This window comes from Dendropsophus ebraccatus, chromosome 12, assembly GCF_027789765.1.
Source record: "Dendropsophus ebraccatus isolate aDenEbr1 chromosome 12, aDenEbr1.pat, whole genome shotgun sequence".
In the NCBI taxonomy this organism is placed as follows: domain Eukaryota; kingdom Metazoa; phylum Chordata; class Amphibia; order Anura; family Hylidae; genus Dendropsophus; species Dendropsophus ebraccatus.
Window position 1 is genome coordinate 38,806,312 of NC_091465.1, and position 25,467 is coordinate 38,831,778.

At 46.4% G+C, this 25,467-nt stretch overlaps 1 protein-coding gene across 1 annotated transcript; it reads left to right on the plus strand.

The window, feature by feature from the left end:
• Window positions 1–1,094: 1,094 nt before the first annotated feature.
• DLAT (dihydrolipoamide S-acetyltransferase) lies at window positions 1,095–23,722 on the plus strand. The gene is made up of 14 exons (XM_069947263.1): window positions 1,095–1,594; window positions 3,173–3,274; window positions 3,371–3,495; window positions 4,803–4,953; window positions 8,835–8,961; window positions 9,280–9,455; window positions 11,132–11,297; window positions 11,948–12,015; window positions 14,597–14,698; window positions 15,104–15,211; window positions 16,038–16,156; window positions 16,233–16,395; window positions 21,689–21,825; window positions 23,232–23,722. Exons 1-14 carry the CDS (start codon window positions 1,382–1,384, stop codon window positions 23,359–23,361), a joined length of 1,887 nt encoding a protein of 628 aa, XP_069803364.1. The 5' UTR covers window positions 1,095–1,381; the 3' UTR covers window positions 23,362–23,722.
• The last annotated feature ends 1,745 nt before the right edge of the window (window positions 23,723–25,467 follow it).

Consider the following 25,467-nt stretch of genomic DNA (forward strand, 5'->3'; position numbering starts at 1 on the left):
TATGTAAATCTGCTGGCCGCTTAACCCCTTCTGATGCTGGCCACCTCCCGTTCCGCTCTGCATACATACCTCCTCGCTCCACGGGGTCCCGGCGTCCTGCTCTCCCGCCCGGCCAATCAGTGTGTTGCCCTGCCGCAGCAGATTTACATACACGCAGCGGTCGTTCAGACCACTGCGTGTATGTAATGACAGTGATCTGCCAGGACCTAGCCGACTCGCAGCGTTATTAACGCTGCGAGTCGGTAGGTGTGAAGGCACCCTTAGGCTGCGTTCACACGTACAGGATCTGTAGCAGATTTGATGGCCCAGATTTGAATCTGCTGCAGATCCTGTAGGTGTGAACGCACCCTAAACATGGCCTCTTTCTCCCAGAGACAGCACCCCCTCGTCTCCAGTTCGGGTGTGGTTTGCATTCACTCCACTCACTTCAACTGAACTTACAAAACCCCACCCAAACTAAGGACAAGAGTGCTGCTGTCTCTGGAAGAAAGTGGCCATGTTTTTGAAGCGCTGGATAACCCCTTCAATAAAATTGCGTTTTGTGTAAATAATTTTTGGATTCCTGGTAATATAGGAGTGTAATTCTTTTATACAGTGCACAGAAAACAAACTTTCATAAACTCCAGAGGATAACGTTAAACTTTTGATGCAAAAACAAACCGCGTGCCTATCAGGGTGTGCGAGAATTTAGAGGATGCGGTCACCCCGGCTGTGGCTCTGCTGCCCTCGCATATAGTAACATAACTCATATTTCTGCCATCCTCCTGGGTATGATTAGTGAGTGCTAAGTGACCACACAGCCCTGCCCGGGCATCTACAATAGAATGGCACAGGCGCAGGACCGTCACGGGTGACTAGGAGCGCATTCCAGCAGAACTACGATCACGTGATGTCAATGTTGCCAGGAGCAGCTGTCACTCACCAACACACCTCCGCCCCGCCCACCTAACGTCCTTCCGATTCTACATTGTACGTACATGACTCACGCAAGCGTCAACGGCGCCATCTTTCTACACCTAACTCCCTACTAACTCGGGAATTGTGAGGTCACCGGAAGTGTCTGTTCGCCATCTTTGTCCTCCCGCTAATATTGATAGTTTTGTAGCGTTTTCAGATAATCGGGTGATATTTTCCAGCTTGTATCGTTATTATTGAGGATAACGAACGTTCCGATGCTGAAATAAAATCTGTTCCCGCTAAAAGTACCCGAATTTTTAATTTTCTCTTAGGTGTACAAAGATGGCGCTCCCGGGTGGAATGGTAGAAACGCGACCTCTAGGGGGAGGTTGAGGTTAAAGCAACTGCCGTAGGAGTTCCCGTATCGCCGGGGAGGTCATTGAAGAAGGAGAGGACCCAGGCCCTGAGTGCTCCCTCCGCAGCCATGCTCCGCCTGTGCCTGAGGCTCCGCGGCCCTCTCCGCTCTGCCCTGCCGGCCCGGGGACATGGCAACCAAGCGGGGCGGCTCCGGCGGTACCACATGGGCACTGGCAGCCGGCTCAAGGCTGTGACTGGGGCTCCAGCACGGGTGTCTGCCGTCCGGCTGCCGGGATGGGAGGTCGGGCGGAGGTGGTACAGTCTGCCGCCTCATCAGAAGGTGAGGAGCCGGGCAACGGGGGATGGTCACGTGACTGGCATTGCGGGCACCGCTGTGTAGAAGACTTTGGTCACGTGATGCTGCAGTTATAATACACAGGTAGTGTAATACTGAGCTGTTGTCATGGTGGCAGGAGGTCCTGTGCTTTATGTGGAGCCACCTTGTACAGACATAATGGGCACCACTTTGGGGGGATGCCCTGAGCTCAGGGGGGGACGCCATGTCTCATGACTGGAGCGCCATAGGTGGAGTAGTCAGTGACCCTCTGTAAAGTCATAGCAAGGGGAAATGTTAGTGGTCATGTGCTATTGTACCCACAGTGGGCATCACCATACACAGGAACCATGTGCCCTAAGCTGTGGGGCTTTACCATACACAGGAACCATGTGCCCTAAGCTGTGGGGCATCACCATACACAGGGAGCCATGTGCCCTACGCTGTGGGGCATTACCATACACAGGAACCATGTGCCCTAAGCTGTGGGGCATCACCATACACAGGAACCATGTGCCCTAAGCTGTGGGGCATTACCATACACAGGGAGCCATGTGCCCTAAGCTGTGGGGCATTACCATACACAGGAACCATGTGCCCTAAGCTGTGGGGCATCACCATACACAGGAACCATGTGCCCTAAGCTGTGGGGCATCACCATACACAGGGAGCCATGTGCCCTAAGCTGTGGGGCATCACCATACACAGGGAGCCATGTGCCCTAAGCTGTGGGGCATCACCATACACAGGGAGCCATGTGCCCTAAGCTGTGGGGCATCACCATACACAGGGAGCCATGTGCCCTAAGCTGTGGGGCATCACCATACACAGGGAGCCATGTGCCCTAAGCTGTGGGGCATCACCATACACAGGGAGCCATGTGCCCTAAGCTGTGGGGCATCACCAGACACAGGGAGCCATGTGCCCTAAGCTGTGGGGCATCACCAGACACAGGGAGCCATGTGCCCTAAGCTGTGGGGCATCACCAGACACAGGGAGCCATGTGCCCTAAGCTGTGGGGCATCACCAGACACAGGGAGCCATGTGCCCTAAGCTGTGGGGCATCACCAGACACAGGGAGCCATGTGCCCTAAGCTGTGGGGCATCACCAGACACAGGGAGCCATGTGCCCTAAGCTGTGGGGCATCACCAGACACAGGGAGCCATGTGCCATAAAAAAAGGGATGGCGGCTGGGCAACATGGCAAATACTTACCCCAAGGAAAGCCAGGTGACTGCTCACATATAAAGGGAAACTAACAGCAGGTTGGAAGCATCTAACCTGCTGATATGTCCCTTTATAGCGCAAGGGGAGCTGAGGATGAAGGTAAGTTTCTCATTCTCTACCCATCAGTTCCTTGGCACAGTCTCAGTGACCAGAACACGCTGGTGCTTTATGTTTTTTTTCCTCCCCCTAAAACCCACCCAATTGGAGCAGCTTCTCTGTGTTACATGGCTCAGTTTCTATTGGTTATACTACATAGTCCTACATTTTCTCTGCCCCCAATTTTGGGACATAATGTTGGGGGTACGTCTAGCTGTGCTGTGTCTTCTATCTCATAAGAAATGTTCTTCTCTCTGTTAGGTGCCTTTGCCCGCACTTTCTCCCACAATGCAGATGGGGACCATAGCTCGATGGGAAAAGAAAGAAGGAGATAAAATAAATGAAGGGGATCTCATAGCCGAGGTAATAACCTGGCCAGTGAGCTGTAAGTATTTAATGTTCCTTATGTTTTATCATAGTTATAGGGCTCTGATTTTATTTTATTTTTTTTATATACAGGTAGAGACTGACAAGGCCACAGTAGGATTTGAGAGTATAGAGGAGTGTTACCTGGCAAAAATCCTAGTGCCAGAAGGAACAAGAGATGTTCCTATTGGTGGTATAATCTGCATCACAGTAGACAAGTAAGTGATTGGCAGGGGTTTATGTTCTCTACAAAGGTTGGACAGCTCCCCACCCCCCCCCCCCCCCCCCCAGTATGCTTCTAGTGATGGTAGCCTAAAGTGTCCCTGTCACTTCAAAAAGCTTTTGACATGTAACACACATATCAGAAGCTTTATTAGTTGTGAAATGGGTGTTTAGACCCTGGCCAATGGTTAGAGCCATAAGGAGCATTCAGCTAAGTGTGTCGATCACTGCCTTTTCTGTTTTCTGCAGGATATGGGATCCATTGTAAAGGTGCCTTCACACACACCGGATCCGCAGCAGATTTCACGCTGCAGGTTTGCAGTGAAATCTGCTGCGGATCCAGTGTTGGTGTATCCCTATGAGAATACATACTCGCAGCAGGATTGACATCCCGCTGCGACTATGTGAGTTAACATCCCCCCCCCGGCGGTCAGAGCATACATCAACTGCTCCAGTTTGCTTTGGGGGTTCCCGGCGTCTGCTCGCCCCGCTCAGCCAATCAGTGCGCTGCCCTGCCACAGCGGGACGTCCTGCGGAGAACCCCCGAAGCAAGCCAGAGCGAATCCGCAGCATGAAATCTGATGCAGATCCGGTGTGTGTGAAGGCACCCTTACGATCCTATTAGACGAAGCGTTTTTTCATTCTCTCTGATTAACAATACACAATTGCGAACTACCTAAAATCATTGACCATAGTACACAGAACGATAGTTGTCATTTATACACTCTAGTAGTTGAGACCTTCTCTGTCGCTATATCTAGCAATCAGCTGGGGTGTGAACACTCAGACCCTAAACTAAAATCGGATAGGGATCGAATGATTTGGATCCCCATCGATCCTGAGAAGAAAAAACTCCTCTGAGTGATAGGAGCAGCAGCACAGCTCGGCAATGTTCAGAAGCCATAGAGAGAATGGATGGAGTACTGGCCACATATGCACTGTGTACTCCGTTCATTCTGAGGACATATGCCTTCTATTCCCAAGATAAATAGGGGTCCCAGCAGGTGGATTTCCACCGATCTGTTAGTTAACCTCCAACCTGAGGATAGGGGATAAAGTTTGATCGTGAGAATATCCCTTTAAGCAGCTGAGAGAAGTTGTATCTAGCCAAAATGTTGCACCATTGCATTAACGTTTCCATTTAATTTTCTAAACTTTAACATGAGTGCTGCTCTCCATTCTTTTTTCCTCTCATGTATTTTCTATACAGATAAACATGTTAATCCTGCTGACCTATGTGCATGAATAGATAGACAATTATAATTATAATATTATATTATAATTTCTGTTTTTTACGTTGCAGGCCAGAACTTATTGATGCCTTTAAGAACTACACCTTGGATTCTGCAGCTCCTGCTGCTTCTGCACCATCCGCAACCCCTTCACCAGCCCCTGCACAACAAGCTCCAGCACCTGTTCAAGCCCCCGGCAGCTCCTATCCCCCTCACCTAAAGGTAATGCAAACTCTGCAAGGTATGGTTCATGTCTGTATGAGAAACATAAGTCATATTTGATGGATCCTGCTAGGGAACCTGAAGGACCCCAGAGTGTATCAGAAACCACATAGGATAGGATATATTCACATGCTGAATATATATGCTGTGGATTCCATGTTATAGATTTAATGCTGTGTTCAATCATTTGTTTACATTGACTTACACAGCGTAAAATCCGCAGTATATATGCAACATAGGAACATACCCTAACTGAGGGATCTATATGTGTATATTATGCAGGATACAACTGGGTTTTCATGCCCAGTTTGACCATCATTGTGCCCATTAATTCACGTAAGGTTACTTATTGGCCGACTTCACAAGAATGCACAGAAATCGGTCCATAATACAGATGTATTTCAGATAAAATTGCATCAGTATTTTAAATGACACTTTTAGGCCATGTTCACACACTCTATGAACATCAGGTTGATGTCGGATAAACAGACGAACATCACTTTGCCATAGACCACAATAGAACATCACTCCAATTTGCCAGATACCACTGTAAAGTAGGGCCAGGAGCCTGTTCACTGAATAGCGGCCGCACAAAATAGACCTGACAATTATCTTGTACAGCCGTAGTGTATATAGTGTTTTTGTGTCCTGTTAACCATTTTTAAGGAAATAAAATCCCTCCCCTAACTATTTAATCAGACCTAAATTCCAAGAATGAACTGGGCTTTTCAGACCTTTCACGCTATCATAAAGCTGCAGTGATGGCCTATACTCTCCACTGGTTCCATCATGATGCTTCCAAGCAGTGGTTAAGGCTGCATTCACACGGAACATGTATGTGGAAGGCCTGTAATGGAGTTCCCCCCCCATAGGCGGAGTAGTCAGTGACCATCTGTGTAAAGTCAGAGCTAGGGGAAATATTAGTGGTCATCACCATACACAGCGCCATGTGCGCTGTTGCGCATAACTTGAGCACTATAGGAGGTGTAATCTGTTACTGTGCATGTGGGGGCGTAACTAAGAGGCAAGCTGGCAGTGATTTCCTACAAGCTACACAGCTCTAAATGGTATGAAAAAGGGATGGCTGGCCAACATGGCGAATACTTACCCCTTAGGAAAGCCAGGTGACTGCTCACATTTAAAGGGGTTATCCAGCGCTACAAAAACATGGCCACTTTTCCCCCTACTGTTGTCTCCAGTTCAGGTGCGGTTTGCAATTAAGCTCAATTTACTTCAATGGAACTGAATTTCAAAAGCCCACCCAAACTGGAGACAACAGTAGGGGGAAAGTGGCCATGTTTTTGTAGCACTGGATAACCCCTTTAAAGGGAAACTATCAGCATGTTGGAAGCATCTAACCTGCTCATGTGTCAGGGAGCTGAGGATGAAGGTCATATTCTTACCTTGATTTAGTAACAGCTGGAGAGCCGCAGGTTTTGGAACACTGATCCACAGAAATGTTTCTACTTAGCACAGCAGTAACCAGCCCATTATTGGTGTGTAATAGTGGAACGTTATACGTGATATCTGTGCAGCAACGGATGGGTCTCAGTCTCTGCATGTAGTCAGTCTCTATGTACCACAACATGCTGGCAGTTGTAGTCCCACAACTGACTGGAGGCCACTGGTTGTACACGCTATGTGTGCTTATGATGGGTATCGCCATGCTTCTGAGGTTAGGTTATAGTCAGCAGAGTTATGATAAGTATAGATGCCCGAGAGGTTAAATAGAATAGTGGGGGGGGTCTAAACACCCCAGACCACCAGTGATCAAAATGTTTGACATGTAAGAAGCTGCCAGCTGTTTAATACAGCCCGAGCTAAATGCATTATGATCACTGCAACATTTCAGAGAAATCCTATCTTTAGGGTATGTTCACATGTACAGTACAGTATATACTGTGAAGTTAATTTTTTTTTTCCTACAGCTGCAGTGAAAAACAGCCGTAGCACAGGCTGTGTGTGAGCACTACAGTCGTTGTTGCACTGACAGCTATGTTCACTGCAGCGCCGGAAAACTACGGCCATAGGTTTCTGTATTTTTTACGCTGTGTGAACAAGTTATACTAGCCTTATACATATGTGAACCCTTTAAACCCTTAACAACCGCGGAAGTCATTAGGGGTTAAAGAGTTCGAACCGCCGTGGTCCCGGGTGTCACATGTAGCCCGGGACCGCGGCAATTAGCGGGCACGCCGCACCCGGTAGTTAAGAATTCAAGTGCAGCTTTTAATGTTGACAGCTGCATCTGAATCCTCTATGCAGCTGATTCCCTGGTGTCCCCCCCCCCCCCCCTCCCCCGGAGGAGCGATCCACACATCCTGTACCTGCCAGGGTCAGCGCTGTAAGGACACTGATCCTGGCTCGGCACTTGATTGCTTTCGGCTGCCGAAAGCAATCCAGTGCCTATCTCATTGATCTATGCTGTATAACTATGCAGCATAGATCTCAATGAGAGATCAGTGTACTTATACTAGAAGTCCCCCAGGGGGGCTTCTAGTATATGCGTAAAAAAAATAAAGTATTATTAATAAAAAGCCCCCTCCCCTAATAAAAGTTTGAATCACTCCCCTTCCCCCATGTTATAAATATAAATAAATAAACATAACCATGATTAAGTGCACATGTGCGCGAAAAGCGTTGGTTCCTCTATCTGCCTCTACATGAGCTCTATTCATAACATTTTTTGATATGAAATAAAGTATATAAATTTTACTTTTGGAGTGCTGGGACCCTCATCATTCTATCCTTCAAATAAATAAACATGTTTGCTATCACCGCGTGCATAATTGCCCAAACTATTAATTTATCCCATTCCCAATCTCGCACGGTAAACAGCGTAAGCGTAAAAAAATCCAAAGTTGAAAATTGCACATTTTAATCGCATTAAATCCAGAAAAATTGTAATAAAAAGCGATCGAAAAGTTGCATATGCGCAATCAAGGTACCGATAGAAAGAACACATTATGGTCCCATCATGACCTGACACAGCCCCATAGACCAAAGGATAAAAGCGCTATAAGCCTGGGATTAGAGCGATTTAAGGAACATATATTTGTTAACAATGGTTTGAATTTTCTACAAGCCATCAGATAAAAGAAAAGTTATACATGTTGTAATCGTAACGACTTGAGGAACATATATAACATGTCAGTTTTACCCCAGGGCGCACGGCATAAAAACAAATACCCCCCAAATAAACAAAATGTGTTTTTTTTTTTTGTTTTGTTTTTTTCAATTTAATCACACATTTAATTTTTTTCTGGTTTCGCAGTGTACCTTATGTAAAAATTCAGCCTGTCATTGCAAAGTACAATTAGTGGCGCAAAAATAAGGGCTCATGTGGGTTTCTAGGTGAAAAAATGCAAGTGCTATGGCCCTTTAAGCACGAGGAGAAAAAAACGGAAGTGCAAAAATCTAAATTTGGCCCTGTGTTTAAGGGGTTAAAGGGGTTTTCTTAGACATATGTCATTGGGATAGGCAATCTGTATTACATTGGTGAGTGTTCAACCCCTTTGATCAGCTGACTGAAGGAGCTGTGGTGCTTGTGGTACCTCCTTCTTATCTAAAAGATTCAGCTTCATGCATTTGATATAGCTGATATTGCAGCTACCATAAAGATAGTTTATCATTAAGTAGGCCTCAGAAACCCCAATTTAACAGCTGATGATATAGGGTACATACACATGTTATGGTAGTACTCATTTGGCCCATATTGTTTACATTATTTTAAGGTCCTCAAAATGATGGAACATCCACTGGTGGCCCATGAAATAATGAGTGGATACTATGGGGATTTTCTGCCATTGGCTGCTTACTGGAAAACCTTATAAGTTGCTGAAAATCTGTAATTGTGTATATATATTTTTTCTATTAAACAGATCAATTTACCTGCACTTTCCCCAACAATGACAATGGGCACAGTACAAAAATGGGAAAAGAAGGTCGGAGAGAAGCTCAGCGAGGGAGATCTTCTAGCAGAGATTGAAACGGACAAAGCAACCATAGGTATCTGATATGTGATATATGATGAGTACAGTGGTAATACTGGTTGGAGTTGCTGCTCATGTTACTATAGCAGTGGGGTTTTCCATTACACATTTTGTGGGCTTGTGCAACTTTCCTCTCACTGCTGCTTTATCCAAAAAATACTGTCATGTAAATTTCCATCCCAAGTAATTGTCCCTACTGTGTGTCTAGGTTTGTGCATTTTATGTTGGTGAAATAGGATTGTGGATCAGTGTGACTGTCCGGCTATATTCCTTGTACAATTACAGAACCAATACAAGGGGTTAATAACATGTTCATTGTCTTTATTTCAATAAGGTTTTGAAGTTCAAGAAGAAGGGTATTTGGCCAAAATCCTTGTACCTGAGGGCACTCGGGACGTACCCCTTGGGGCACCCCTTTGTATAATAGTGGAGAAGGAGTCAGATGTTGGAAGCTTTGCTGATTACAAGGACACAGCTGGAGCAGTGGACATTAAACCTCAGCCTGCTCCGGTATGTACTTTTTTTTTTTTTTTTTTTTTTTTTTGCTGACAGGAAAAAAATATGGTGGAGGGAATTTATTTAAAACAGCATTCAAAACGCTCTTGTGCGCGACGATCCCTTCATTCTAGCAAACAGCGGGATTCTCAGCAGCTGGACCCCAACCGATCAGCACTTCTGATGCTATGTCGCTGGGACATGTCAGAAGTTTTTAAAAGTGATAGTTACACTTTAAAGGGGTTGTCCGGCGATAAAAAATTATTCACAGAATAACACACATTACAAAGTTATACAACTTTGTAATGTATGTTATGTCTGTGAATGGCCCCCTTCCCCGTGTCCCACCACCCCCACCCGTGTACCCGGAAGTGTGGTGCGCTATACATTACCTGTCACGTGCCGACCACGGTCTCCGATCCTCAGCAGTGACGTCTTCTTCGGGAGCCCGGCGGATCTTCCCGAGTGCCGGCCGCCCTCTGCAGCGTCATCCGAAGCTCAGCCGCGATTGGCTGAGCATAACTGTGCTCAGCCAATCGCGGCTGAGCTGCTGATGACGCGGCCACGTCATCAGCAGCTCAGCCGCGATTGGCTGAGCACAGTTATGCTGGCCTCCCGAAGAAGACGTCACTGCTGACGATCGGAGACCGTGGACGACACGAGATGCGGTGAGTATAATGCACCACACTTCCGGGTCTAGCGTGGGTGGGGGGAAACATGGGAAGGGGGCCATTCACAGACATAACATACATTATTTGTATAACTTTGTAATGTGTGTTATTCTGTGAATAATTTTTTATCGCCGGACAACCCCTTTAAGATGTGCCAGACTTAAGGCAAAAGCCCATTAATAAACTTGCCACATCTCATGCTCTATCCGTACGTCCGACTTAGAAATCTACACCGGCTCTGAGCTGCAGTAGATTTCAGTTGTTTTTATTTTTTTTTATTTTTGCCTATTCCAGGTACGTAAAATCAAGCAGGCAAACAAGTATATATGGGGCATGATGCCAACAGCGGCACCATTCTTTATACATGCCACTAAGAGGACACTGGTCACACTCAGATTCGGTTTCCAGTGTACCGTCATCTTATATATCCCGTTTGGAAAATATTGATCTACAGGGGGGAAGAACCATGATTAAGGACCACCTGTGTCTGAAACGCGTCGGCTGTTTTTTTTTTTAAATGAATGAAAAATAAAGTTTTTGGATTTTAAGAAAAAGCTGAAAAGCATTACGTAGTTTTTCCATTAAGAGTACTCATCCCTTGGAGTCCAAAGGAGTCTCTTCGTGCTTTTCCAATTTATGGTGGGACTATTTATTATTAATAAGATGAAGAGGTGCTGACAGCAATTTGAGTGGTTTTGTCTTTGCTATAAATACAGTTAGCCGTTTTCTAATCAATGTACCATTGTGGGGTGCTGTAAATAAACTTACCTGAAGTTCCAACACCCTCTGGCCCTGACACCAATGCTGGCTCCTGTGTCGGGTCATCACTAGTGGCACAGACTGCAGTGGTGACCCCCTCTTCTTGTCCAGTGATTGTTTCTGCGAGGATGACTTGTCACCGAAACCAGGAAGTAGCGGGGATCAGGAGACATCAGAATGGCAGCAGTGGGTTTTGGGGCAGGGGAGAATGGGTTCTTTTTTTTCTATTTTCACTGTGATCTCACCATATTTCTTTTCAAGGCTACTGGACTGCCACCAGCTCCTCCATTATCTCCGCCTCCTCCTTCATCTGCACCTGCACCAGCTCATACTCCAGCTCCTGCTGCAACTATGGGTAAAGTGTTTGTGAGTCCCTTGGCTAAAAAGCTGGCAGCTGAAAAAGGCATTGATATTAAACAAGTGAAAGGTAGGTTCTATATTATTTCCTCCACTCTTTGTGTGACCTGTTATAGAACAGATGACTCCTGTAATTTTTTTTATTTAACCTACAGTGCTTGGTGGAGCCCTTGTGCATTTTCCTTAAGTATAGGCTTGTGTAATAGTTATAAGGGGCACAGTAGTGCATGCTCTATTCTATAGAAGGCCTGAAGTATTATTCCGTCTCTGGCACTGGTGTGCCATGTTATTCTCCACTAAAGACATGTTTATGAATGTGAGAGTTAAAGAGGTATTCCAGCTATAAAAAGGTATCTATCTAGCCAAAGGATAGGGAATAAGTGTCTGCAGGGGTCTGACCTCTGGGATCTCGCTGAATGGAGTGGTAGGTCGGCATGCACACCCAACTGCTCCATTCATTGTCTATGGAGCTGTGGAGATAGCTGCATACATTCTCTTGTGGCGCCATAGAGAATACAAGAAGTATGTGCCGACCCATTGCGCCACTCAGTGGGTAGAGAAGGGTCCCTGTTCCAGTGATCGTGGGGAGTTTGAGGTTTTATTGCTGCAATACTCCTTTAGTGTTGTGGTATATTATATAGAGAATAGTTTATGTTATATTTCATGAGTTCGTCCTCCTGTCCCATCAGCTGTGCTGTATCTTTTCTGGTAATATTCTAGGTACTGGTCCAGACGGCAGAATTACAAAGAAAGATATTGAGACTTTTGTTCCTCCCAAGGCTGTTCCTGTAAGTGCAAGTATCTATATTTATTTTTGCAGTCTCATGCAGAACAATCATTATAATATCATAAATGTCATAAGCATCTAAATGATGGGTCCACCATGGCAGGGCTCCAGATGGCGACCAAAATGGTCGCCAATGCGACTGACTTTTTGCAAATGGCGCCCAGATTTATTAATCTGGGCGCCATTTGCGACTGGCCCCGGCGGCGGCGCGCTGTCTCTTTAAGATGCGCGGCTGATGCGCGGCTGCCGGGGGTGTCCCGTCCTATCCCCGGCAGCGCGGCGCATCAGTGAGCTGCCTGGGGCCCTGACTTCCGGCACAGGAAGCGCACGTCAGAGACGCTTCCTGTGTCAGAAGTCACAGCCCCGGCGTACAGGAGCTCACTGACGCGCCGCGCTGCCGGGGATAGGACGGGACACCCCCGGCAGCTGCGCATCAGCCGGGGACAGCGCCTGAAGAACAAGAGGATCGCCGGGGGAGCGGGTTGTCAGGTGAGTTTGTGTGTTTGTTTTTTTTTAAATATTGCTTAGCATAGAGGAAAGGGGGGGGGGCATCTATAATGGGGGGAAGAGAAGAGGGGGCATCTATAATGGGGGGAGAAGAGGGGCCATCTTCAAGGGGGGGAGAGGGGGCCATCTATAAGGGGGGGAGAAGAGGGGGCATCTATAATGGGGGGGGAGAGGGGGCATCTATAAGGTGAGGGGGTATCTATAAGGGGGGGAGAAGAGGGGGTATCTATAATGGGGGGAGAAGAGGGGGTATCTATAATGGGGGGAGAAGAGGGGGCATCTATAATGGGGGGAGAAGAGGGGGCATCTATAATGGGGGGGAGGAGGGGGCATCTATAATGGGGGGGGGGAGAGGGGGCATCTATAAGGTGAGGGGGAATCTATAATGGGGGGGAGAAGAGGGGGCATCTATAATGGGGGGGGAGAAGAGGGGGCATCTATAATGGGGGGGAGGAGGGGGCATCTATAATGGGGGGGGGAGAGGGGGCATCTATAATGGGGGGGAGAGGGGGCATCTATAAGGTGAGGGGGAATCTATAAGGGGGGGAGAAGAGGGGGCATCTATAATGGGGGGGAGAAGAGGGGGTATCTATAATGGGGGGAGAAGAGGGGGCATCTATAAGGGGGGGAGAAGAGGGGGTATCTATAATGGGGGGGGGAGAAGAGGGGGTATCTATAATGGGGGGGGAGAAGAGGGGGTATCTATAATGGGGGGAGAAGAGGGGGCATCTATAAGGGGGGGAGAAGAGGGGGTATCTATAATGGGGGGGAGAAGAGGGGGTATCTATAATGGGGGGAGAGGGGGCCATCTATAAGGGGAGGGGGTATCTATAAGGGGGGGGAGAAGAGGGGGCATCTATAATGGGGGGAGGAGGGGGCATCTATAATGGGGGGGAGAAGAGGGGGTATCTATAATGGGGGGGAGGAGGGGGTCATCTATAAGGGGAGGGGGCCATCTATAAGTGTAGGGCAAACTGGCTGCAGACACTGGGAGATAGATATATGCACAATTATTATTATCAGGGCCCCTCAGGTGTCTGTATTGTAGGGGGTCACTTGCATTAGTCACTAGGTGAGAGATATATCTATCTATATACACATCTTGTGGGGGGTCACTATGGCTGCAGTCATAAGTCTAGCTCAGTATGTATAGACTGTTGCAAGCTTTTAAAGGGAACCTGTCACCCCCCGTGACGGGGTGACAGGCTCCCAACCCCCCGTTAGAGCCCCCTATACTCACCTCATCGCGCCGGGTCCCGCTTCTGAAGATGGTCGGGTCACGGAGATCTCAGCCGCTGCAGCCCGGCGCGCACACTGAGAGATGAGTCCAACGCTCATAGAGAATGACGGAGCGCTGGACTCTCCCGTCATTCTCTATGAGCGTTGGACTCATCTCTCAGTGTGCACGCCGGGCTGCAGCGGCTGAGATCTCCGTGACCCGACCATCTTCAGAAGCGGGACCCGGCGCCATGAGGTGAATATAGGGGGCTCTAACGGGGGGTTGGGAGCCTGTCACCCCGGCACGGGGGTCGACAGGTTCCCTTTAAGTTCAAGTTCAGAAGAGTAAGCCTCATTAAAAGGCTAGCCAAGTGAAGCTGAAGTACTGAGTCAGACTGGATATGGTTGTCAAGTTGCAAGTTTCCATGTTGAACGTTTTCAAACTAAGAAAAGAAAGAATCTAAAGGAGGAGGAGGCTGCCGCGGCCTCTGCACACAGTAAGTCCCATGTAACATAACATTAATTTTACATGGTTTAAAATGTTGGCGACCAAATATTCTATTTGGCGCCTAAATTTTTCAGGTTAGGAGCCAATGGCTCCTAGGTAAATTTTTTAGTCTGGAGCCCTGCATGGTCATCCCAGTTAGACCAACACATTACGTATATACACCTGAAGTTTATAAGAGACTCAGCAGAGTAATGATTTAACATAACCATTGTATTACTGGTTGAGTTATACACAAAGTTATGGGAAATTTGGAATAAAAGTTAATTTGCAGCACATTATATCCAGGCATATTGCAGTTAAGTTCCGTCCTGTTTAATCCTTTATTCTTTGATTCTCTTTATGCCACCAGGCTCCAGCTGCGGCTGCTCCGACTCCGGCAGCACCATCTCCGGCTGTGGCCGCTGTCCCTACTGGAGTTTTCACAGATATCCCCATTAGCAATATTAGGAAGGTAAGATCAGTGATTCTTATGTGATATGTGCATTTCAGCTTTCTGTAATGATTACCTTTGCTCCTGGCAAAATCACACACCAGTTGGCCATTGCATGTGGGTGTGTTGTCCTTTCTGCATGCCAAGTTTGGCTTATGCCCCCCTGAGAAGAGCATTTCCAGAAACACTTCCCCGATATGTTTCCAGATGAGGCCTACATTTGTGGGGTGTGCCTCCGGTGGCAAATGTGATTTACTGAAATGGTGTATCTGGAAAAGTTGCAACTTTTGTTGTGCTCCATATGATCCACATTAAGCTCTTGGAAAATACCAATGGGTGTGGGCTCAAAGTTCCCGCTATGCCCCTCACTGCAGTAATTCTATAATACAATATTCTTGGCTACATCATTTCTGATCTTTTCTGCAGGTGATCGCCCAGCGGCTAATGCTGTCCAAACAGACGATACCTCATTACTATCTGTCCATTGATATCAACATGGGAGAAATAATAAGGTTAAGGAAAGAGTTAAATGAGGTAAAACTTATCTGTCTGTATCTCAAATTTTTTTTTTTGACGGTATATGTTAGGGTGCTTTTGTAACCCACCTCCCCACCCCCATCTTCTCTGAATATGAACATCTGTATCACACATTTATCAAAGGGGATGGATGGATGTCTGATGTGTCGCACAATCACTCTGAAGGTTTATAATATTTTTGACATAATGGAATGGATAGCATGTGCAGATTATTGGATATTCAAATGTGTTTTTTTCCCCCTTTACTTAACTTGACATGTCCTAGACCCCAACAACTTGAACAAATGGGGAGCAAAACCAGAGCTTAGCGATTCTCTGTGGGACCAAGATAGATCCCATAGACTTGGATTATGATACCATCCTCAGTCACATGATACAGAGTTGGGAGAAATTGGCTTTATCTGGCAATTGTTTAATTGTTGAGCTCTAAACAGTGAAATCCCTGTAATGTAGGAGATTTGTATCCACACTCCTAGTACATGGTAGGTGCTGTATGGAAAGGGCAGTCCACCAGATCTGGACTGCCCAGAGAGTTTGGTTAGAGAAAGGTCTGATAGGACCTAAACCTTGTCACATTCCCTTATCTCTATTTACTGGTTGGAATTATGGAACATTCACACTGAGCAAAACAGGCGGAAATTCCAAATGGAACCCGCGCCATGGAACCTGTTCAGAATCTCGCCTATCTATATGTCTCAATGTGATGTCACACGCGCCGCCGCTCTCCACTCAAAGAACTGATATGTGGTGCATTGGTTATAAAGGACAGGACTGCAATCCATGAATAACCTGTGATGGCTTTTGATATATTCTTCTTTGGCAGGTTGTAAAGTCTGAAAACATTAAGCTCTCGGTCAATGATTTCATTATTAAGGCTTCAGCTTTATCATGTCTAAAAGTGCCTGAAGCAAACTCCTCCTGGATGGACACTGTTATTAGGCAGTAAGTATGAGACATCATCAAGAAGCAGGGGCAGAATTGTTTTATAGGCTTAATCTGTAATTTTCCATCTTTGTAGAAACCACGTGGTGGATGTCAGTGTGGCTGTCAGCACGCCGGCTGGACTTATTACACCTATAGTCTTCAATGCGCACATAAAGGGCCTTTCATCAATCAGCAAAGATGTGACGTCCTTAGCTACACGTGCACGAGAGGGCAAACTAAAGCCCCATGAGTTTCAGGTATGTTCCTTGTCTCAGGATTATGTTTTTATCTGATTTAAGGGGTTGTCCAGCAAAAATCTTTTTCTTTCATATCAAATGGTGTCAGAAAGTAATATAGATTTGTCATTTACTTCTATTAAAAAATCTCAAGTCTTCCTATACTTATTTGCTGATGTATGTCATGCAGAAAATTTATGTTTTTGTTTTCAGTTTGACTCAGTGCTCCCTGCTGACATCTCTGGCCGAGACATGAACTGTGCAGAGTGGTAGAGGCTTTCTATGGGAATCCCCATAGAAAACCTCTCCTACTCTGGACAGTTCATGTCTCGGCCAGAAATGTATGTCCTGCAGGAAATTTTCAGTCTGACAGCAGCTGATAAGTATGGGAAGACTTGAGGTTTTTTAATAGAAGTCAATTACAAATCTATATAACTTTCTGACACCATTTGATATGAAAGAAAAAGATTTTCGCTGGACAACCTCTTTAATGAATGTGCAGTGCTGAGCTGGAAAGGAAAGAACTGTTAACCAGTAGTGAAAGGGGGTTTTCTAGAACATTTGATTTAAAAAAAAATCCAGGACGAATAACGGCTAGAAAAGAAAAACATACTTTCTGCTCACTCCTGATCCAGCTTTCCCACTGCTCCAGACTGTTCAGAGGAAGTTTGCCAACAATGTCCTTGCACACTCCGCACTGGGAGCTGCAGCCAATGTGGTTTCTCGTGTTTTGGGTGTAACCTCTGAGGCTGATTGGCTGCAGCCCCCATGCTGAACAGATGGGGATGACATCAGGGCACTTCCTCCAGGCAGAACAGGACATTTGTGGCACTTAACTGGGAGCCAATGGAGGGGTAAGTATTGTCTTTCTTTCAGCAATTGTTTGCTTATGTAAAATTGTCTCAAAAATGCATGTATGTGTGTAATAAATACATTTATCACTGCACATATAACTGACTGTAATGTGGAAAAGGCTGTAGGTCAGGGGCGTTGCTAGGGTCTTAAAACATCCGGGGCACGGGCCCCCTGAGTTGATTTCTGCAGTGACGTTACACACACACACGCTATATATATATATATATATATATATATATATATATATATATATATATATAATATATATATATAAATGTATATATTTATAGTATATATATAATATATATATATATATATATGTATATGTGTATGTATATATATATATGTGTGTGTGTGTGTGTGTGTGTAACTTTTTTTTTTAAACAGATGATCGAATTGAAATTGAAATTGTGACTCACAGTTGACGTCTTCTCTGATCAGATTCGCTCACTTTTCTCTTTCTTTTCCATTCAGCCGGAGCCATAACCCTTCTCTTTAGAATCTGCCAGGAAAAACATTTTAGGCTCCTTGCTCCAGCACACACAGTAATTAGTTCTCCTCTGTGCCCTATATGCCCTATCTGTGCTCACATAGGCCTTTTCTCTACCCCCACATAGTTGTAGCTCCCCCTTCCCTCTGTGTCTGCATAAATTATAGGCCTCAACTGTGCCTCCAAATAGTATAGCCCCCCTGCTCAGCATCCTCCCTATATAGAATAACCCCCCTGCTGTGCAGCATCCCCATATAGAATACCCCTGCTGTGCATTATTCCAGTATAGAATACCCCAGCTGTGCACCCAAATATAGTAATAATGCTCCCTGCTGTGCCATCCCACATTGTTAAATGCCCCTACTGTGCCTCCATATAGTAATAATGTCCCCTGCTATGATCTCATATAGTAATAATGTCCCCTGCTGGGCTCCCATATAATAATAATGTCTCCTGCTTTGCCCACCATATAGTAATAATGCCTCCTGCTGTAACCTCATATAGTAATAATGCCTCCTGCTGTGCCTTAATATAGTAATAATGCTTCCTGCTGTGCCTCAATATAGTAATAATGCTTCCTGCTGTGCCCCAATATAGTAGTAATGCTTCCTACTGTGCCCCAATATAGTAGTAATGCTTCCTACTGTGCCCTAATATAGTAGTAATGCTTCCTACTGTGCCCCAATATAGTAGTAATGCCACCTACTGTGCCTCCATATAGTAATAGTGTCCATGCTGTGCACCCAAATATAGTAATAGGGCTCCTGCTGTGTCCCCCATAGTAAAATGCCCCCACTGCTGTGCCCTCTATATAGTAATATAGCACCTACTGTACCCACCATAGTAATAAAGTTCCCCCCTCTGCCTACAATAAACCTGCCCCCTACACACACCCCACCTGACCCCCCCCCCCTACATACTACCCCCATCTGAGCCCCCCATACACACACTACTACCCCCATCTGAGCCCCCCATACACACACTACTATCCCCATTTGACCTCCCCATACACACACTACTTCCCCCCATCTGACCACCCCATACACACACACTACTACCCCCATCTGACCTCCCCATACACACACTACTACCCCCATCTGAGCCCCCCATACACACACTACTACCCCCATCTGACCTCCCCATACACACACTACTACCCCCATCTGAGCCCCCCATACACACACTACTACCCCATCTGAGCCCCCATACACACACTACTACCCCCATCTGAGCCCCCATACACACACTACTACCCCCATCTGACCTCCCCATACACACACTACTACCCCCATCTGACCTCCCCATACACACACTACTACCCCCATCTGAGCCCCCATACACACACTACTACCCCATCTGAGCCCCCATACACACACTACTACCCCATCTGAGCCCCCATACACACACTACTACCCCCATCTGACCTCCCCATACACACACTACTATCCCCATCTGACCCCCCATACACACACTACTACCCCCATCTGATCTCCCATACACACACTACTACCCCCATCTGATCTCCCATACACACACTACTACCCCCATCTGATCTCCCATACACACACTACTACCCCCATCTGACCCCCCCCATACACACACACTACTACCCCCATCTGAGCCCCCCATACACACACTACTACCCCCATCTGAGCCCCCATACACACACTACTACCCCCATCTGACCTCCCCATACACACACTACTACCCCCATCTGATCTCCCCATACACACACTACTACCCCCATCTGACCTCCCCATACACACACTACTACCCCCATCTAACCCCCCCCCATACACACACTACTACCCCCATCTAACCCCCCCATACACACACTACTACCCCCTATCTGAGCCCCCCATACACACACTACTACCCCCATCTGACCTCCCCATACACACACTACTACCCCCATCTAACCCCCCCCCCCATACACACACTACTACCCCCATCTGACCTCCCCATACACACACTACTACCCCCATCTGACCTCCCCATACACACACTACTATCCCCATCTGACCTCCCCATACACACACTACTATCCCCATCTGACCCCCCATACACACACTACTACCCCCATCTGATCTCCCATACACACACTACTACCCCCATCTGATCTCCCATACACACACTACTACCCCCATCTGATCTCCCATACACACACTACTACCCCCATCTGATCTCCCATACACACACTAGTAACCCCATCTGACCCCCCCATACACACACACTACTACCCCCATCTGAGCCCCCCATGCACACACTACTACCCCCATCTGAGCCCCCATACACACACTACTACCCCCATCTGAGCCCCCATACACACACTACTACCCCCATCTGAGCCCCCATACACACACTACTACCCCCATCTGATCTCCCATACACACACTACTACCCCCATCTGATCTCCCATACACACACTACTACCCCCATCTGATCTCCCCATACACACACTACTACCCCCATCTGACCTCCCCATACACACACTACTACCCCCATCTGACCTCCCCCCCCCATACACACACTACTACCCCCATCTGACCTCCCCCCCCATACACACACTACTACCCCCATCTAACCTCCCCCCATACACACACTACTACCCCCTATCTGAGCCCCCCATACACACACTACTACCCCCATCTAACCCCCCATACACATACAGAGTACTATCTGGTCACCATCCCCACACACTGCCAGCCCCCCGCCACCCCGGGTTCCAATACTATTCCCCACACACTCCCCCACCTGATATCACACACACACACACTACACTGCCAGCCCCCCCTCCCAACACGCACAGTAACCCCCCCGGGGGTTACAATACTCACCCCGAGCTGCAGCCTGAGGTGGAGGAGCGCGGCGGGGGAGAAGCTTGGCCCCGCTACAGCCGGCTGTGACGTCCCTGGAGTGCAGGCGGGCCAGAGCGTGCAGCGTCCACTGCGGTCCTCCGTCCAATGAAGAGCCGGGTGACGTCACGAGGTGTCCGGAAGTGATGCCGGCCGATCCCGCTCCCGCGGCCCGCCAGCGCTGAAGTAACAGCAGCCTGGGGCCTCTGATAGTGATCTATCACAGACCCCGGCTGCTGTTATTTCGGCGCTGGCGGGATCAAAAAGACTTTCGGGGCTAGGCTAAAATCATTCGGGGCTTGGGCCCCGAATGATTAAGCCTAGCGACGCCACTGCTGTAGGTGTTTTGCACTTAAGTAAAGAAAGTCCAACAGCACCTTATAGATATATTGCCAAGGTATGGCTGAGTAGTAGGTAGGGATGCACCCTGGAGGGCCCACTATGCTCGCGGTGGGCACTGTAAACTCTAAAGCAGAAGAATTCCTGCAGCATCTAAATAGAAGCAACAAGATCTTTATTCACGTAACCAAGTACAGGAAATGCAACGTTTCGACCCAAACAGGGTCTTTGACAAAGACCCTGTTTGGGTCGGAACGTTGCATTTCCTGTACCGTTATGTGAATAAAGATGACGTTGCTTTTACTTGGATGTTGCAGGAATTCTTCTGCTTAACATGTGTTTTGCAGTCTTGGCAACATACAGAACTGGGAAGGATATCCTGTCTTCAAGGGAGAAATTGCAGTTAGCATAGGATCTGTTCACATCTGCATTGTCCTCTCCTCGATCAATGTTGCAGTGCCAGATCCTTCACACACTGGACACCAACCAGTGACACACACCAGATTTTGTTATATGTGTGATATTCATCCACTTAAATATGATGGAATCTGAAATATCATCCAATACAGTTGTGTACAGGGACTTAGAGAAGATATGGTGAAGGAAGGCAAAGCCCCATGGCCTCTAGGTTATTAACATCAAGGGTGACTGGATAGAGCTGGTTAATAAATCAACCGTGAAGCAATAAAATAATTGAGCAGCTTTGTATAAGCTGCGTCTAAAGAATAGATGCATTAATATAAAGCTGGTTTGTTGATTTTGTGATGTGTTTTAGGGTGGAACTTTCACTGTCTCCAACCTGGGAATGTATGGAGTCAAGAACTTCTCGGCTATAATAAACCCACCTCAGGCCTGTATCCTTGCTGTGGGAGGATCGGAGAACAGACTCATACCAGCAGACAATGAGAAAGGGTAAGGATGTTATTGTGGCTATATATAGTAACTGGGATTAGAGATTAGCGAACCTGGAGCATGCTCGAGTCGATCCGAACGCAAACTTTCGGCATTTGATTAGCGGTGGCTGCTGAAGTTGGATATCCAAGCCCTAAGGCTATGTGGAAAACATGGATATAGTCATTGTCTGTATCCGTGTTTTCCAGACAACCTTAGAGCTTTATCCAAGTTCAGCAGCCACCACTAATCAAATGCCGAAAGTTTGGGTTCGGATCGACCCGAACCCGGTTCGCTCATCTCTAACTGGGATATATATTGCTGCTATTAGTGACTTCACCTTCAGGGATTTTGTTGTAGATATATAAGACATAGAAGATTGTTGGCAGAAAAAGAACACTTGGTCCATCTAATCTGCCCTTTTAGTATTTCCTTTCTTATTCTCTTAGGATAGATGTATGTTTATCCAAGGTTTAAAAAGTTGCAATATATTTTTTGGATTGATATATTAGCCCAATTTTCAGGGAAATAAACCCCCCTGACAATGACTGCAAAACTGATCTGAATCTGCTAAACCAGCAGCTCCTGCAGTTACCCAGACGTAAGCCTTAAAGTGTCAGTTTTTTTTTTTGTTTTGTTTTTTCTTTGTTTCCTTTGCAGAAATCAATAGTACGGGCGATTTTAAGAAACTCTGTAATTCGGGTTTATTAGGCAAATATGCCATTATCTGCATTCAAAAAGACTTTTCCCAGGTCCCCCCTCCCTCCTCTCTTATATTCACTGTTCATTATCAGGAAATCTCGACTCTTTTACATCAGTCGAGCCCTGTGTAACCTATAAAGGGGGGAGGGGGGAGGAGGGAGGAGGGGGATTAGTCGGCAGCAGAGAACAAAGGATTACACAGTGGGAGCTGTGTGAAAGCCGGTATTCAGAGGTCAGTGCTGACTTCAGAGGGGAGAGCCTGGTGATGTAGCTGTAAATTAACTCTTTGTTGTCCTGTTTTGCTGCCTCATCTCCCTCCACCCCTCCCCTCTCTATAAGAGAACCATGAAGACAGGGGGGAGAGGTTCAAACTGCTTTTTCATGATAATAATTCATATTTTGGCTAATAAGCCCAATTACAAAGTTTCTTAAAATCGCCTGTACTATTGATTTCTGCAAAAAAAAATTTAAATGACAGTGACACTTTAAGCCTTCTGCTAAACTTTGTACTTTTATTGAGCACTATGTATACAGAGATAAACCGTTCTAGTATTTGACAGCCTACTCCCCATATACTTCACATGCAATTCCAGATATCATAAGGATGTCCCTTTTGGGTCAGTTATGGAGCAGTTGGATGTTTGTAGTAGAACAACATTGCAGACCTAGTGTCTGTCTAAAGCTATGTGTCATTTTTTTTATTCTGGTTCCTGATCCCTTTGCAGGTTCGATGTTGCCAGTGTGATGTCGGTCACATTGAGCTGTGATCACCGCGTGGTGGACGGAGCAGTCGGTGCTCAGTGGTTGGCTGAATTCAAAAAGTTCCTGGAGAAGCCGACCACCATGCTGCTATAGATCATTGGACATTCTCTTCCTTGGGTCTGCTCTACTACTATTTATATACTGCTATCTCAGAACACTCAGAATAAACATACATAACCTTTTTTTATTTAAACGAACAAAGGAAAAAAAAACCCTAGTTATGTGGCTCTTTTTATTCCCCATTCTGTACAGGTCACCAGTGCTCCACTTCTGTAATGGGTCTCTGTGCAGTGTAAAGGTCATCAGTGTCCTAAATGTCTTCTTACAGAGGTCAATGTTTCCTGATATGGTTCTAAATCATAGCTGTCAAGCACTTCAGAGGGCTTCTGAATATATACATGAGGTCTGCATATTTTGCCAATGGATGAATAAATGTCGGTTTAGACAACGCTGAGACACTGACTTTTTTTATGTTGATTTCTTATTTTAGAAGTTACCAGTAGTGCCACTTTATCATTTGTTCACTCATAGCAGCAATATCCCCTTAAAGGCTATGGACACTTGTTTTTATTCTTGCTTTGTATATCCTCTCTATATACTGTACACAGCCCATATGATTCTCCTCAGTCTTGCATCTTCTCTCTCCACAATCAGATCTGATGATTAATCCCCTCAATGCTGCTGTATGTGACACTGAGAAGGTCTATTTAATGGATGGTAGGAAATTTGTAATGGAGACTATTTAGAAAGTTGCAGCTAATTGTGCACTCGGGAGCAAAACAATACAAAAAGCAAAGATGTTTTATAGCCTTTAAAGCTGGAACTGGTCTTCAACTTACGGATACACTAAAATGTTTTTAGTTCTTTTGAACTGTAAGGCTATATTCTCACCGGCCGTTGTTTAGCATACTTTAACAACTGTTGGGGCATTATTTAAGTTTAGGTTTAACGATGGCCGTGTTTAACACCCTTTTGGGTGTGGCTAATAAAAAGTTACATAGAATTAAAGTGAAGAACTGTGAAATGGCAACTAGGGAAAAAAAATCAATGTATGAACAAATAAATATAATGTTCATTGTTCGCTAAATAACATCTGCCACTAAATTCCTGAACATTAATTTGACACCAAATGCAAACAACGGCTGTTATTCTATATATATATTGTGTGAACAACAAACGCTGTTCACATTAGCTTTCTATAGGAAATATTAAAGTAAAAAACGGTCGTTATTTAAAAATTAATATCGGACGTTATTTTGGATAAAAAGACAGTGTTAGAACATAACCTAAGAAGGGGGGGGGGGGGGGGGGGGGGGGGGGCTGTGTGGCCCTCCAAAGAATACCACCCCACACCATTACTGACCTTCTGCCAAACTGGTGCTGAAGGATGTTGCAGGCAGCAGATTGTTCTCCACAGCATCTCCAGACGTGAACCTTTCATCTGTGAAGAGCACAGGGCGCCATTGGCGAATTTGCCAATCCTGGCAAATGCCAAGTGTCCTTCACGGTGTTGGGCTGTGAGCACAACCCCCATCTGTGGACATCGGGCCCTCGTACCATCCTCATGGAGTTGGTTTCTAAACGTTTGTGCAGACACCTGCACATTTGTGGCCTGCTGGAGGTTATTTTTCAGGGCTCCTCCGGGGCAGTGCTCCTCCTGTTCCTCCTTGCACAAAGACATTGGTAGCGGTCCTGATGCTGGGTTGTTGACCTCCTCCACATCTCCTGGTGTACTGGGTTGTGTCCTGGTAGCGCCTCTGGACACTACACTGACACACAGCAAACCTTCTTGCCACTGCTCGCATTGATGTGCCATCCTGGATGAGCTGAACTACCTGAGCCACTTGTGGTAGCATGAGATGGACTCTATAACCCACACAAGTGTGAAAGAACCACCAACATTCAAAAGTGACCAAAACATCAGCCAGAAAGCATAGGTACTGAGAGGTGGTCTGTGGTCCCCACCTGCATAACCGCTCCTTTATTGAGCGTGTCTTGCTAATTGCCAATAACTTCCACCTGTTGTCTATTCCAGGGTTTCTCAACCTGCGGTACGCACCGCAGGTTGAGAGGGTATGTGGGAGGTGGGGGGAAAAAAATACTTTTGTTTTGGGTGTCGGGACACTTAGTGAGGCTGCTGGGGGAAGGATGAAGTCAGAGGATCGGGCTGTCGTCCAGCCGGGGGCTCAAGGAGGATAT

Bases quoted from the DNA above. Each gene is read 5' to 3' on its own strand.
- DLAT (XM_069947263.1), top strand. From the start codon at position 1,382: ATGCTCCGCCTGTGCCTGAGGCTCCGCGGCCCTCTCCGCTCTGCCCTG. The intron at 4,954-8,834 runs GTAATGCAAACT...TCTATTAAACAG, and splicing joins CCTATCCCCCTCACCTAAAG to ATCAATTTACCTGCACTTTC. The intron at 16,157-16,232 runs GTAAGTATGAGA...CCATCTTTGTAG, and splicing joins ATGGACACTGTTATTAGGCA to AAACCACGTGGTGGATGTCA.